Below are 16861 nucleotides of genomic sequence, written 5' to 3' on the forward strand. Positions count from 1 at the left end.
CTTTCACGCAGTCTAAATATGTATGTAAATACATAAATTAAAAAGTTGACACTGACTTTGCCCCAAAAATTTGTTTATTTTCGCATTTCTCAGTCCGCTTGCTTGCTCAAATGTGTTGAAGCGTATTTTACTGCGTTTTAATTCCTTAATTTTGGTTTCGCTTTGGCGCGCTCAATGCCCCCCCCCCCCCTCACTCACAGGGCGACGGTGTTTACTGTTTCGTGTGGGTTGACATAGCTCACACTTTTCCTGAAAATCTGTTGACTATTTACTGCTATTTGCTTGCAGTAGAAGTTTTGTTCCGAGAAAAGGCTCGTTGTTTATTTTGACGATATTTTTTTATATTTTTTTTGGTAATTTTCGTTTCTTTCCTTGATGCCGCTTATCTTGTCACCGACGTTATTTCCTAGTTTAGACAAATTCGCTTTGTTTTATTTAAGCACAGATCTAGATATGCTAACTGTCAAGCTTTTTGGCAGCTTTTTCCATTCCTTAGGAAAATTAGCTGGGCAGATCTGATCTACCATTGAAACATGCTTACATGCTTAAAAGAATATATCCTTCTGAAAAAATAAGAAAAAAATTGTATACCCATCGTCCTTCGTACCGCTGACGAAATATTTACATGCATATATGTATGTATGTACATTAGACCGTGCTCTAAAATATTTTTTTTGTTGTGATTTTTTCGGCATGTAAAGTCGGATCTTAAAGTGCGATATATCGATGTTCTTGACTCGGGAGGAACAATTTTTTGTTCCAAAATTCATTGAGCTTAAATCCGCCGTTTTAGTACTTACCCACCAAGCCATCCTAATTTTAGTAAATTAAAACTCGCCAAAAATCATTAAACTTTAATAACTTCGAATTATTATTTTCTGCCCAAATGTAGCGGTCGCCTTTGTAATATTTCGTCATATCTTCCGCACTTACAGTCGGATTTTAAAGTACGATATATCGATGTCATTGTCTCGAGGACCGCAAAATTTAAAAAGCAAAAATACAAAAATTAAAAGAAATAAAAAAAATATTTTTCTTTTTAAAATAATAAAATCTATGGAATAAAAAAAAATTAGATTCAAAAAAATGTTGAAATCAGAAAATTAAATGAAAATGGTATTAAAAAAAGAAACCAATTAAATAAAAAACAAATTAAGTTCCTAAACTTTACATACGTAAAAAAAAACAAATATTTTTCATTTTAATACCAAATATAAAAATAAAATGAAAATTAAAGTAAAGAAAATACAAAGTAAACATTCAATGAAATTTAAAAAAAGTATTTCTCTTAAAAAAAAGGTAAAATCTAAAACTAGAAAGTAATTTAAACTAAGAAGTAAAAAACGTAAATTAAAATAAGAGAAAAAAGAAAATAATACAAATTTGATCAAAATAAAGTTTTTTTCTTTCTATAAAGTTAAATTCTTAAAATTAAAAGAAAATTATATTAGGAAAGGAAACAAAAATTAATAAAAAATATTTTCTTAAACATTAAATGAAATTAAAAACAAATATATTTTTCTGTTTAAAGCAATTAAAAATGAAAATTAAAAGAAAATAAGTTTATAGAAATCAAATTAAATTACAATTTTTTTTTTAAATATTTTCATTTTTAGGACAATTAAATCAATAACAAAAAAATTAAATTTAAAAAATTAAAATAAGTAAAAATATAAAAAAAATCCGCTTCCCCCGAATGGCACACGAGTGCTTTGCACATTCGGCTATTGGGACTGTTGGAGCGGTACAAAATAATATACAAGTGCTTTCTGGCAAAATAGCTTATATCACCATGGGTGCTGAATGAGAGGGCTATATTTTGTGCTATGTAGAATAATAAGAATAAGTTTTTAACTATATTAGCCAGAATTGGCCTGTAAAACTATTCAAAAGTCATTAAACTTTTGCTAAGGAAGTATAAATAATAGGAATTACCTCCATCGTGTTGTAATCTCCTTTTTCCAATAGGCATAAACTGCGGTTAAGGCTTGGTGGAAATCAACTATAGGAGTAACTTTTTTTGTTTGCTTTTAAGGTGGTACAGTCTAATGTATGTACATACCTCCTCTTCCTTCATTTTCCTGCAGCTGCTTCTTCCTGATTTAGATCATAATTGCTTTGTGTTTGTTCGTATAAATCTTGTATTCCTATTACAATTGTCTATTTAATATTTTGTGCCACCTCAATGGCACTTAGTTTCATACATACATACATATGTACATGCGTTTGTCTCGAAGTTCAACGTTTTATCGTATGTCACAGTTCACCAACTGCCATTATTTACACTCGCACTGTTCATAAAATGCTTTGGCTCCCCATTAATTTGTGGTTTTTGTTCTGTCAGGAAGTTGTTTGGGCGGATATCAAAATTCAATGTTTTCATTATTTCTAATTTAATTTGTCTTTTATTGCCATCCGGGTTTCCTGGCCATTTCCATTACTTTTGCTCTGGCTTTTAAGTCACACAAAATTACTTTATTACTAAATTTACTACAATTTAAGTCCATGAAAGTTCAGCTTGCTGTAAAAGTTACTTTCCAGTGACTCCTAAATGTTCTAGTAAATAAATCTCGGCGCGTCAACTTATTTTATATTTAAGTTACCATGTATGTATGTATGTGTGTATGTATGTGTGTGTGTGTGTATTTGAAAGAAAGCCCCCCTTATTTACCAGCTTATATTGTACTCATACATTACTATGTTTTTCTTTCTCTTCTTTCTCTTATTAATGAATGTGCTGCTTTACGTCGCTTAAACGCTTTTATCAACAAATACAACAAATGATAATGTTGACTTGTCATCGCGCGACGCTAAACGTTCGGTCACTTGTGACTTGACTTACATCGCAAATCCTTTGATATGTGGTTATTTACGATTTGGTTGGTCGATGCAGCGCTTAAAGTGAAACTAATGGTGAGAAGACCACATTCACAGCTCGTCGAACAGGGGATCATACCACGTAAGTATATACGCGGAGTACTTGGCTTTTTATTTAAGTATTATAAATTTCTACGTAGTGGGTTGTTCGGTTTTCAAAGTATTGGTATCGGTTTGAAAATTACTTTTCTATAGTATTCAACTTGTATATTCTTAAGCTTGCTGTGTTTCGTGTTGGTGTAGGTGTAGTATTTTTTTATGTTACTTGCTTTTGGAAAACAACTGCGTATGTGGAGAGAGTTTGGTGCTGATACTAACCACTATACTATCGAGGAATTACAAATATTTCAACTAAAGATAAAATACATAAATATACCAACCATATAATGTACTTATGTAAGTGAAGTGTTGTTTTTATTTAAGTACGCCCTTTTTTCGCTTTTCCCCAGCAGCAGTATAAAAGTCTGTGCAAATGGAATTGCAAATGGTTGTGGCCGGTCGGGTACCCAGAAAGTTGCTTGATGTCCTTTATATTTAATAAAACAATGTAGTTTCAGTTGAAAGTATAGCCGAAGAGCCTAGCCTGGCCTGTCTAAGTTCCCCACCGCTCCCCAGTACTTACTGCGTTCCGAGTGTACCCACTCAGTAATTATCGACACTCAAATAGGACAAACTGAGACCACAGAATGCTTCAGGTCCCGAAAAGGCAGTTAGCGATCCTTTTCATGCCAACTCGTCGGCGACCTCGTTGCCTTCGATTCCACAATGTACCAGGCCAAGCACAGTGTTACGGGTTTTTTTGCAGCGTGTCAAAGCAGTCTCTAACCAGCTTGGATTTCATAGTCCTGTTCGAAAGGGCCCGGATATCTGCTTGGCTATCTGGAAAGACAACTAGAAAGGCGGCCTTTAAACCCTTTTCAATGTTTAACTTTGCGCCGTTTAAAACTGCGACTATTTCAGCCTAAAACACCGTGGCCCATTTGCCCATGGGAATTGCAAGTTTGGTGCTAGAGGCAAAAATACCTGCACCTGCTTTGTCCTCCATCCTTGAACCGTCTGTGTACCAGTGTACGTATTTGAGATCAATTGCAGGGAGCACTTTTGCCCAATCTTCGCGATCGGGGATTAACACTTGGAACTTTCTGCCAAAGTAGACCTCTTTAGTCATAGAATCATGGATTCCTCATATTTCCAATAGTGGTATCTTTCCAAGAATACCTGCATGAAGCTCCTTTGTGAAGAAGCTGTCGTTAGATAGTCGAAGTTACAGCTTCCTCGTGGCTGCTGTTTCCTGAATAAAAATATGGAGATGAGTCCAGCCCAGGAGCGACTCTAGAGTCGCAGTTGAACACGTTCTTATAGATCCAGTCACGGATAGGCATGCAAATCTTTGTAGTTTGTTAAGGCGAAGTATGACAGTTTTTTGCAGTGTCTTTTGCCCTCATCTATGGATGCATAAGATACAATCGGACGGTCGATTATGCGGTAGAGCCACTCTATCAGCCTTGAGCTCAATCCCATGGTTAATCATTTGATTCCTAGTACAATAAAAACTTTGTGCAAAAACTAGGAAAATTTGATACAACTTCCAATAATTTTCATAAATAGACTTACTTATCAGGATTTTTTTAGAAATATTTCGGGCATGTAATTTTGTAGGCAGCTGAATTTGCAGATTCAAGTTAGAAGTTTCTACAAATTACGGTTAATTTTTAAATTTTTTTTTTGTCAACGGTCTTACACATTTTCTTCCACACAATGGATGATTTATTTGTATATGTGTATATCCAATTCATATCAATTTCATGTTTCTAGTCGTTGCTTAAGTGGTTTGCTTTTAATCCAAAATAGCTTTCTTTCGGTTTCCACTTTCCAAGTTGAATAAACCACGCATGTATCTATTTATAGAATTTCGCTATTTCGATAGACTTCGATGCCATTTTCTTACAAACTTCGTTTAAAATGTTTACATAAACTTTAGCAAAAAGATTTAATCGTAAAAGCTAAGCAGATGCACTGCCAAGGGAAATTGATGTTTGCATAAATGAAATTCAAACTCAATTTGAATTTAAATTAGCAGCAGCATCCTTTCGAACTCATACGCTTCATTATTTCGTTCCTCGCACAGTAAACGATTGATGGAAAATTGATGCTGCAGGCATTTGTGATTGACAAGGCATATTTTAAGGCGCCCTGCTTAGCACTTCACTAACACACTTACATACATACATGCATACCATTTGTATGTCAGCAGGCAGCAGATAGACGTCTCTCCACCACTTAGCTTCGTTTTCACTGCACTTTGCATTTGAAATATATTTTTGTTTACATATGCTAATATCAAAATGTATTTACTTTTTAAAAGATTACTTAACCTCTTCTAATGTATATACTATGTACTATGTACGTAACTGTGCTCTTTCCTTGCAGCCTTGAAGACTTCGCCCGCCATACACGAGCAATGCAAACAATTGGAGCGCGCCAAGACCAGCGATTTGCTGAAGGCAAAAATACAACAGCGACCAAATCGTGAGGACTTGGAACGTCGCCACATATTGGAGGAAGATGAGTGTCACATCGATCCGAGTTTGGCGGAGAAACAGCGCATGCTAAAGAAAGCACGCTTAGCCGACCAACTCAATTCACAGATACAGCACCGTCCCGGTCCGCTTGAACTTATCAAAAAGAATATCCTACACACCGAAAAGCCGATTGAGAAGATTGTCAAAGAGGGTTTGGTGTCATTCAAGGCTACAAGCGAGGGTTTACTCACACGACCACAGCATCCACATAGCTATGTCACCTACGACGAGGACTCGCAGAGCTCTGAGAGTGACACACGCCAGACGCCACCACGCGCGGGTGAACAGCCCCTCCCCGTCGGTCAGGGTGAAGCTTTGCAGGCTGCTGCTGCTGCTTGCGCAGGCGTTGTTACGGTAGCATTAACTATACCTACTAGCAGTGGGCCGGTGGTTGTGACATCAGCACCGTTACTGCATAGCAGCACGCCGGTAGCTAGTAAGGCATCTACTGTGCCCCCACCACCACCACCGCCGCCGCCTGTACCATTTGCCAGCGGCATAAAGGTAAAGCAAGAGACCGCAAATCTATTTGAAGAGTTATGTCAGTCTGTGGCTGGACCATCGGCAAGTCCTGGCGGAAATTTTCTACCAATGGTGTCCTCCCCTGCCTCCTTGACTTCGACTATTTCTTCGCTGAGTCCACTGTCTTCTATAGCCTCGCCATCATCACAGTCACTTACGCCACTACCGCCGCTGAGCTGCCAGATGTCACTGGCCAAATCGGATGCACCGGGCAAGGAGAAGAACAGGAAGAAATCGAAATCGAAGCCTGCTTGTAAGGCGCGCACGATTAAGTTCCACGAGTACAAGGGTCCGCCGAATGCTGCGCAAAAGCTGATCAGCGAAAGCAGTCAGCCGGAGGAGACATCATATCAATTGATGTTGGAACAGCAAAACTGTTTGCTCAAATTTCTCGAAACGCTCAACAAGAATCAAACAATTGTGCCGGCAACCACAGGCGCAGCGGCAAGTACGGGCGGGAATGCCAGTACAGTCGGTGGTTTGGTGACAACGGTGGCCAAATTCAGCGCTACAGCGGCTACGACAGCCGCTACAGCAACGAAAACATCAACTGCGCTGTCTTCTCCCACGCCAGCCACACCTTTGTCCAGCGTAACGGCGGCAAGTGATGGCACGAGCTGCACAGCCTCGCCGGCTAATTCAACATTTTCGATTATTTCGACTCCACGTCCGCCGCCACTTCCATCACCGGCACTCTCCGTAGCATCCTCTATACCGCCTAGCCCGGCTACAAGCTACGCTGAGTCTACATGCTCCACTACGGACATTTCTCGATTGGAAAAGATGAAAGTCTCGGACTTGAAAATGCACCTGAAGCGTCGAAATTTGCCTGTTTCTGGTCCGAAACCGCAACTAATTGAACGGCTAAAACCTTTTTTGCCACTAGACGTGACCGAATGTTCGACCATTGTGAATACACCCGCCTCCACGGCTTGTTCAGAGATAGCCTCCATCTCCGCGGGTGAAGCTATGGACGCCACTAACACGGCAGTGTCCGATGTGCCCGTGGCCATGATTGTGAATTCCCCGCATACCGGAGCGTCAATGTCACCCGAGCGGCATACGCTGGAGCACGAGCAAATGGATATCGTGCAGCACGTGGACTCGCCACGTCCGGTACCTTTACAAACGATTCTACAACCAAAACCGCAGGCAGCCACCATCATTTTGACGAACGACGATTTGGTGCGCGAGCAGAAGCGACAAATCGATGAGCTGCAGCGTCAGTTACAGCGTTCGCAACAGGAACTACAACAGATGCGCCAGAAGCAGCAACAAAAGCAAACCGTCACCGCACAGGTGATGAACGCCCTGCCAACACAGCAAATTACGCTCATCACCACGACAACGGCGCCACATTGCGCGCCACTCACCGTCTTGCCACAGATAAAAGAAAACATTGCCGTACCTGCTAAGGTAACAGCAAAATCGCAGGCTGCCAAGGTAAACGCGGCTAATGCAGCGGCTCACAAGGCAAATGCCACCAATACAACTGCGGTGACACCGCAGGCAATGAGCCAGAAAATGGTGGTAAAGCAGCAATTGGAGGCGAAGATCCAAAAACAGAAACAGGCAGCAGCTGCAGCCGCGGCTGCTGCAGCAACACAGGCAAAACAACATGCGCAGCACGTGCAGGCTCAAGCCTTGGCGCAGGCGCAAGCGCAGGCACAATTGCGACTACTCACATCCACGCAAAAGACACAAACTTTACTCATTCCAACAGTCACAGCGACTACGACGACAACGACGATGGGGACACAAAAGATGGCCAACGCAGCGCGACAGAAGAATTCAACCATCGGCAACACAAATTTAAAGGGCAACAATGCGTCCAACACAAATGCTACTACAACAACAATCCTTGCCAATCAAATACCGCTGGCGGCAAAGACGCACAACAATTTGGGACTCGTGTGGAACGAGGGCAATCAGACGATCTTCCTGGTCGGGTTGAACGATCAGCACATGACGGCGCATACGATCGGCAATATCTCGCTGGCAAACGCGAGCCCTGCCACGAAGAAGCTGCTGAATGGACATCAGCGCACCAGCTCGCTGCCCAGTATACTCCTGCCCATCGGCACCCCGCAAGGGCATGAGCCACAGCAGCTGATCGAGGCCAAGCCGGTCATTACACAACAACAATTGCATCAGTTGCAACTGCAGCAGCAACAACAACAGCAGCAGCAGTACCACAACCGTGCCTTCCAGCCAACGCAACAGATCATACACTTGGATATAAAACCACAAAATCTTCCACCGCCGCCACCACCGCCACCGCAGTACGAGGAGGCCACGAAGCAATTGGCGGCCAAGGCCAACTTGGCGCAGATCAAAATCAAGGAGGAACCGAACACCGGTCGCAGCACGCCGCAAACACACACAAACTCGGTTACCACGCAGACCACAAGCAAGCGCAAGAACGCTGTCAAATCGGAGAAAGTGACAGATGTGCTCAACATACTCGTCAAGCAGGGTGAGCTGCCCGAGAGCGTGCTGGAGCCCATAACGCCCGTGACGCCGCTTACACCAGGCGGCAGCAATGCACTGATGACAGACATGAGCGGCAACTTGATATTCAATACCAGCACCTCTTCCGATGCGTTGGCTGCTTCGGGTGCGTTGGTGCCCAAGCTGGAGCCGCGCAGCAGCCCAATGCCTGACAGCGGTTTGTCCACACATCCCATGGATACAACACCTTGCACGCAACAGCAGCGACAGCGACAGATGCAGCAGCGGCGGGAAGCGCAAAGCGACATGGACAGCGTTTTCCAAATGTTCAACAGCGGCAGCGATGTGCCGTCTTCAGGGATCGGTTCAGCGCTGACCAGCGGCTTCATTGAAAATATCGACATGGCCTCGCCATTGCAGCCCAACGCACACATTGATGCCGAGAGTGTGGCAAATACATTGGACATTTTCCTGGAGCAACACCATTCCACACCACCGCCACTTGTGCCCACTAGTGGAGGCGGAAGCGGAGGCGTAAACTTACATCATCATCAGCACCAACACCAGTCGCCCACGCACCACGATATGCTCAGCAAGGCCTCGAGCACGCCAGAGCGGCCTATGGGTCACGCGGTGGGCAGCCCAGATGCGAAACTTAATCACTTCGATGAGTTTGAGCTGCTCGAGTTGATGTCACAGCAGCTGGAGATGGACATCGGTGACGATGCAAGCAACTTCGTCGGTGGTGGTAGTGGTGGTGGTGGTGTTGGCCTTAATCCTGCCCATCATCAGAACTTACATCATTCCAGTGGCGACAGCAAGGCTGGTTGCGCCAATGGCGTCGACTCCTCGCCAAATGGTGCTGCTCAAACACTGAATGGACTGCGACGTGACATGAATCCAAGCTTGCAGCCATCGATCAACGAGCTTATACAACAGCAACTGCAACAACAGAGCCAGCAACAACACGCATACCATTCATTGCATCACAATAACAACAGCAATAACAATGGCGCTGTAATGCACACTGGAGTGGCTGACGTAGACTTCGATGCGGAGAGCTTTGTAGCGCAACTTACGCAAGCGAGTGGTGAGCATAGTGGCATGGCTAACAACAACAACCTCTCGCATTATAATCGCAGTATGTTGGATGACCTTGGTAGCGTCACAGACGGCGGCAGTCCACACAACAACAATTGTCACAATGGCAATAGCAGCCTGGCTTCAAGCAGTGACAGCCACCAGCATCACCACCACCAACACACAAATGAGCGTGGCCACAGTCACAGCAGCGCTAATCACTTCAGTGCTACACCTATGGATGTTTGCGATGATTTCGATAATCCGCTGGGCAGTTTCAGCTTCTCTACATTCTCGCCAGACTCGAATATCAATACGCCACCACATCCATTCGGGAGCAGCAGCGACGGGGGCAGTAACAGTGCCATATTGAATGGCGTTTGTATTAATGGTGAAGCAAATATGGGTCTTGGCATAGGTGGTGGCATGGTGAGTGGAGTTGGTGGCGCTCCGGCGACAGCCTCCTCAAGCTGCGGCATGCAAGCTAACGCCTCTCTGGGTGGTATGGGTGAACAAATGTCAATTTGTGGCATGGCCAATGGACTTGGCGGCGAGGGAAGCGTAATGATGGGCGGTGGTGGCGATGCCGATGGCAGCGGTATGGGGGGAGAGAGCGCAGTAACGTCAGCGGGTGGTGGTGACAGCTTTGGGGCGGCTGGTGACATATTCGATTTGTTCAATATGGACGACTACAAAATGTCCTGGGGCGAGGGCGATTTTGCGGTGTAAGCGAGGAGAGAGAGAGGGAGAGAGAGAGAGATGGGTGAGGCGCGAACTAGCATTAGAGAGAGGAAGAGAGTGTGAGGCAGGGCGGCAAAGTAGCGATTGCTTAGTGGAGTAGGCGTTTGTTTACTGGCTAGCTGTTGTGTTGTGCGTCGCCAGACGGACATGGTGGAGGCGATAACCGTTTGGAATTAAGACAGTGCCCGGAGGATGGCAGGAAATCGAATTAATGCTAATGGCTTTGTAGAAAGTCTTTGCGGCGGCGGCGGCGGCTGCAGTGGCCGAGAGAGACACTGCCAGTGTGGGGGTTTTAGAAAGGTTTATTAGGCAATTATTCTGTGGGAGAGATTTTTGCATGCGTTGCTAACAGTGTTTGGTTTGCACTGTGTGCAAATGAAAAGCAGAAGGAAATATTTGTATGCACATTATCAGCTGCGCGGTGTCACACAATCACCAAAACATACATATGTATGTATGTGTACATTCAAACTTATTCCTTTTTTATTACTACTATATTTAATATATTTATATAACTATATCTAATGGAGTCACCCCTACTTTGAAAAAGAAAAATGCATTTAAAATTAATTAAATAAAACCAAAACAAATGACGCTTGCAATGTAAGCGGAAATTTCCATGTGGAAGCTGAGCAGCTGATAATGCGGATAGAAATATTTTGTTACGGAATGAGTGTAGGTAAATTGATGCCGAGTAGGAGTGTATAAGGAAATGGGAAAGAGGTAGTCGGAAGACATGTTAAAGGGCGTAAGAGTAATCAAGAGCATTCCAAAAATTACAAAAAAAAAAAAACAGTAAACGATACAAAAGTGAGGAAGGTGCAGTGTTTGTAGCGAGTTTTCGATGAATTGGGAGAGTTCTTTAAGGGAAAGTTACAAAAAAATATATATATACATACATATGTATATATCTGTATACGCAGCTGATCAGCCAAGTCGCATTCCTACGCCGCCAACAGCCGTCACAGCTTACAAAGCAATAAGAGTGTAAGAGATAAAGAAGCAAAAAAGGGGGGGAGGCATGCCGCCAAACATTCTTTCATTTATATTTTAGTATGCAGAAATTGTAAATAGTTTTAAAAGGATTATTTTACTTTAAAAATATAAAACAAAAAAATTGAAAAATGACAAAATTACTACTACTTACACACGTAAACAAAAATACTTACATACAAGCAAATTTATTAATTTAAGTATGGATCGCTCATTTGTAGTAAACACTTTAAAAAAAGTAAATGAAAATTTGCGCAAATTTTTTAAAAAATTTGATATTTACAAAATATGTATGTGAAAAGTATTTCCTTGGAGGAAAGAAAAAGCCTTTTTTTAATAAGTTTTGTTTTTAATGTTAAGAATAAAAGAATATGTCTGTTGTTTATTAAAATGCAAATTATTGATAAGGAAATTTTCCGAAATTATGCAAAAAGATACAATATTGTTGATTCAGCGATGTCATCATGGCCATGTACGAGTTAGTGTATGAAAATATATAAAATATATATTTTTTGTCTAAAGTAATTTTAGCATAGAACGCGAAATTATTGTAGAAAAACGCGAAATTATTGTAGAAATAAGAGCAAAAATTTGCTTACAATTTTTAAGTGGAAATTAATTTTTGATGAGGGAATTCACAAGTCGTCGTGAGCAACTTAGTGCCGCAAGATCGTAAAATTTTGTGTGTAAAATAATATTTGAAATGCTTACAGGTGAATTTTTATATGGACAACAAAATGTTTTTAAGCTAAGCTTTCTAGGCTGTAAACCATTTGAGAACATTTTAACAACGCTTGAGAACGCTTACAACATTTTATGAATACCCCCATTAGAAAAGAAAACAATGTTTAACATGTAAAATGCCAATTATGTTAACTAAAAACTATAATTATTAAGTAATGAAAAAAAAAATTACATATAAAAAATCGCAGAATTTAGCAAACAATTATGCTAACGATTTTATAATCAATGTATTTAACGTTCTTAAATATTCTTTTATGCTGTTGTGTTATGCTTAACATATGCAGACTTAATTGAAATTTATTGCAACAAGTAAATTTAAAAAGATTCTTAACTACAATTCCGTTTTAATTGTTCACTTCTTTAATAATGCATAAATGAAATACATATTTTTTAATGCTACACGCAAGCGTACATATTTTATGATATTTAAATAAATTTTACAATTCATTTAATTAGTTTAAATATACTTCTTGAAATTAAATTCTATGCCATACTTATATTAATAATAAAAAAAAAATAAGTAAATAAATATTAAATAAATTAATAAGCAAGCGACTAGGTACTTAGTAATATTTATGTATGTATACACACACATAGTCTACGAAAATTCTCATTCTAAAGAGTAACTCACTTAAATTAAAAAAAAAATATATATATATTAATTTAATTCAAACATTCAAATATAAAAAAAAACATTTTTAAATTATTTAACGCCGCGTTTTCATTGAATAAAAAAAAAAAACATTCAGTAAATTTTAAGCTCAACATTAACTTATAGTATACTGTTTAAATTTAAAAATATATAAAAACTTAACTGTTGAAAAATATCTATATCTATAAATAAGTATGAATAAATGCTTTTTAACTTTATCATTTTAAAATAAAATGCTTAGCATGCAAAAGAAAAAAAAAAGGTCAAATGCTGTCTGACACATACTTATGTACGTAGGAAGCGTTACGCTAAATAGCAGCGAAGTGCTTACTTAAATATGCTACACGCGACTCATTTTAGAAATATTGTATGTTTATGTATGTAAGCTTAAAGCTTTTAAAATAAATCTTATAAAAAAAATTTTGAATGGCTTATTTTTATAAAACACGCCTTCACTTTCATAAAGTAGCGCGAAGCTATGTTTTTCAACGGCTAATTAACATTTCAACAATAATAACAATAACAGACAAAAAATCAAACTGGAAAAAAATTTTTTCCAATTTTCCTCAACAACATTTTTTCCAGTTCACAAAAAAAAACCAGCTAAAGTAAAAAAAAAAATGTGATCTGTCAAGAAAAACCAGAAAAAAGGCAAATTTAAAATTCAATAACAGCCACTTGTGTGCATCTCTAACTGTTTTTTATTCAAAATAATTACTTTAGTTACAGTATCGGTCATATCTATAGCACGCCATTTCAAAGTGATATTTTTTGCCCCTTATGTTATTTTTATTTTTTAGGAATTTCAAATTAAAATACAGTGTGCTACAAAAAAAAATTCTAAAAAAATCAGCGGTAATCTTTAGCCACCTGAAACTTGCACATTATCAGACTAAAATTGAGTGGGCTATAAAACTGTACTCAAAAAAAAAAAAAAAACAAACTAAAATTTCTGAGAAAAATATAAAAAAATTGGCTGAAAATTTATTGAAATTTTTTGTAGTCTTTTACAATGTTTTAAATTTGGGTTTGTATGGGTCTTGTAAGAGAATAAACTGAATTTTAATGAAAATTCTTAAAAAATAAATAAATAAACATAAGTGGCAAACTATATCACTTTAAAGTGAGGTGCTTTAGATATATAAGTACGACCGATATCGTACATGCATTAACAATTAAAAATAATACTACATATATAAAAAAACTATCTAATATTTAATTGTTAACTGTTTTCTTCGCTATTATGCAGAAATAAACCATACAACAATATACATACATACATACATACATACGTTTTTAATAGTTATAGTTTTTATTCATTCAAAAAGTTTCTAAGCCCATATTTACTACATACATACATAAATAAATAGAACGTATGAACAAGATATTTGCAAATACATATTGTATACCATACTTAATATATATACTGTACTCTTTACGATAACATAAATGCATACATACATACATACTTATACATAACAAAGTGATAAACAATTAAAAAATAAAAAAATAAAAAATAAAATTAAGAATATGAGCAAAAACCATCATTTAGAATATACAATAAATATTAATATGAAATAAAACATCTTTTTCCAATATTAAATAATAATAAAAAAAAAACGATCGCGTCTTTTATTTATACAGCGGAATAGGGATTCTTAATCTGAACTGAGTTGTGATTCTAGACAGACTATTTGTTTTTCTGTTCTGTTTGATAACCCAACATCTTGCAGCGTAAGTTGTGCGTTAATGTTTACAGCGACTTTTTAAATTCTGCCTAGATGGGTGGCATGCCTTATGGTAGTGGCTAGCGCGATGCAAAGGACTACTAGACTAAATTGATTCTTAACCTCACGATTTATAGCTTTCAGAGACCAATAGCCTCTCTAGCCTTGAGTATCTTGAGTCATCTGACCCAGCTGGCGTCCGAAGATGCTTAAGTGTGAAGGCGATAAATTAATAACAATTCAAGTAAGTGCCTTTCGAAATGCCTGGAATTTGACCATTTTTGCTATTTCTGATACTCGTAGTCTGTGGGGAGAGTTATCCATCAGCACCAAAACTTAGGTCGGTTCAAAGAATAATTTTAAGTCACTTTAACTTTTCTGCTTATTATTTTTTTTTTACGTACTTACTATGTATAATTTTATGAAGAGTAAAGTTGTATTTAACGGGGTAGAAATTGAGTTATTTGAACTTAGTGAACTTCAAGGAATTTGTATGACCCTAAAATCCTCTCAAAGGAAGCTTTCAATCTAAGAGTGGTAATTGAAAACTTATTTTCGTGACCCAGTCTAGTATACATCTTGCTTGTGGGATGAGGATATAACATAGAAATCGCCCGGTCTCGATTTTCCGACCTATCACAATTCCATACCATTTCATTGCATTGGGTATACCAATAGGTTTTAAGGGATTACACCGGCACACAAAAAAAAAATTATTGTGATGTGTGATATTGATCGGACCTACCTATGGTTATGTATTTCGACCCGCAGACTCCGAACTTGAAGTCAGTTTGGCCAATATACTTCTTAGATTTCGAGAAAACTTCAAAAAACCGTAAAAGAATAGTGAAAATCGGCAATAAAAAACGTTACGTTTAGTCCCCATGGATATGGTCAAGCTCCTTGTCTTCATCCTCTTACACGAATAATCTGATACGAGAGAAAATTGCCACATCGGAGCTATGACGAATTGAGTTGGCCTAAAGTTCATTGGGTTTTCCAAGGGAGCTCCACTTCCTGCACCTCGACGTTACATAGATACCACGATCCAGAAAAAAAAGGTCGCGCCATTCGCGGACCGCTCTTCGTCGATTTGACAGCATCCACCCAATCGCTGACGTCATAATATACTTTTGTTTACATTCACTGTTGCCAACTTGACGCTTTTCGCACCAAATTTAGTGGGTATTCAAAACGCGAAAATTTTTGAGTTTTGTGCTTGGAGCGTTTGTTTTTACTTTGAAGACATCAAATTAGAAAACCTTAAAAAAATGGAAGCAAAGTTTATAGCAATCGTAAGTGTGGTAAGCAATTTTACAAAAATTTAAACAAAATCATGGCACAGTGACAATCATAAGCGACAACGAAATATGTGCAGCACCTTCAATCATGCCAGAAGAAATCGACCGTTGTGCAAGAAACATTGATTTTTATTAATTTGAATCGGCATCCTATTCTATCATTCTTGCATAGATACCTTATGTTGAATCTTTGGCTACAGTCCGCGAAAAAATTGGCCTGCTTTATTCTGGAGGCGACTACCTTATGGCCGCTGGAACCCCTTTTAAGTGGTTCATACCAGAGTTTTTTTGTTGTTGTTATTTTAGCGGCGCATTGAAATAAGGCGTTTATTGTTTGGGATTTTTTGAGTTAGTGATCCGCGGTTAAAGTTTCCTAGATCCAAGTAAAAGAAAAAATTTGTTAATAAATTAGTAATCATTGTGTTGATGGTGTTTCGTAATTACCTTCATTCCCGGAAATATGTAGACCTCCTTCTACTAAAATTTGCAATTTTATGCTCGTAGCTGATTGCGCATAGTTTTTCCTCTTTCTGTCAATGTTTTAATAATTCCACTCGCATACTTCTTCTAGCTGTTACAATGATGACCCCACTATTGCAGACAACATCTTGAATGAAACTATTTTTAGTTGTTGTCAACAAGTTGTACAAATGTTCAGGGCGTACACACGTACATATTTAGCACCAAGGCGAGGCGATAATATCGCAATATCAAATTATGAGTTGGCAGTTGATGCTTGGAATAATAATAGCGCTCGAAGTATGCACATACACACATACATATGTAGCAGTGCCGCGACGTATGTAAGCTATCAACAAGAACGAAAAGTCCTGCCTCCTTGGATGAGGCAGAAACTTTCTGTAGTTCTTGCTAGCCGTGGAGGTGGTTGTCAGCAGCGTGCAATGAAGCAATAAAATAGTAATAATCACTGCCATCAGCAACAGGCTGTTGTTTTTTTTTGCAAGAATATGAAGCGTCTTATGTGTTGGCAAATAAAATAATTTGTGAATGTTTGTACGAGTGAAAAGATTGGAAAAGTTCAAGAGGACACAATAGACAGAAACCATTTCAAGCCCAAAGAGAGAGAGAGCGAAAGAGTGACGTATTTTTTCTAAAAACGAGTTGAAAATTGTAATAGTAATGGTAATGCTACTTGAAATGATATTTTTAGTGGTAATGGTAATGGTAATG

The 16861-nt window shown here is 38.9% G+C and overlaps 1 protein-coding gene across 1 annotated transcript in view; it reads left to right on the forward strand.

Annotated features, from left to right (window-relative positions):
• The window catches only part of LOC118747592 (pneumococcal serine-rich repeat protein), a 141985-nt gene extending 130939 nt beyond the window's left edge, over positions 1–11046 (forward strand). The window contains exons 6-7 of the mRNA XM_036481644.1: positions 2894–2959; positions 5308–11046. Coding sequence (XP_036337537.1) covers positions 2894–2959; positions 5308–10241 — 5000 coding nt within the window. The 3' untranslated portion in view covers positions 10242–11046. The remainder of the gene's footprint in view (positions 1–2893; positions 2960–5307) is intronic.
• The last annotated feature ends 5815 nt before the right edge of the window (positions 11047–16861 follow it).

The sequence above is a fragment of the Rhagoletis pomonella genome, unplaced genomic scaffold (assembly GCF_013731165.1).
Source record: "Rhagoletis pomonella isolate Grant_MI unplaced genomic scaffold, Rhpom_1.0 Rhpom_scaffold_00012, whole genome shotgun sequence".
In the NCBI taxonomy this organism is placed as follows: domain Eukaryota; kingdom Metazoa; phylum Arthropoda; class Insecta; order Diptera; family Tephritidae; genus Rhagoletis; species Rhagoletis pomonella.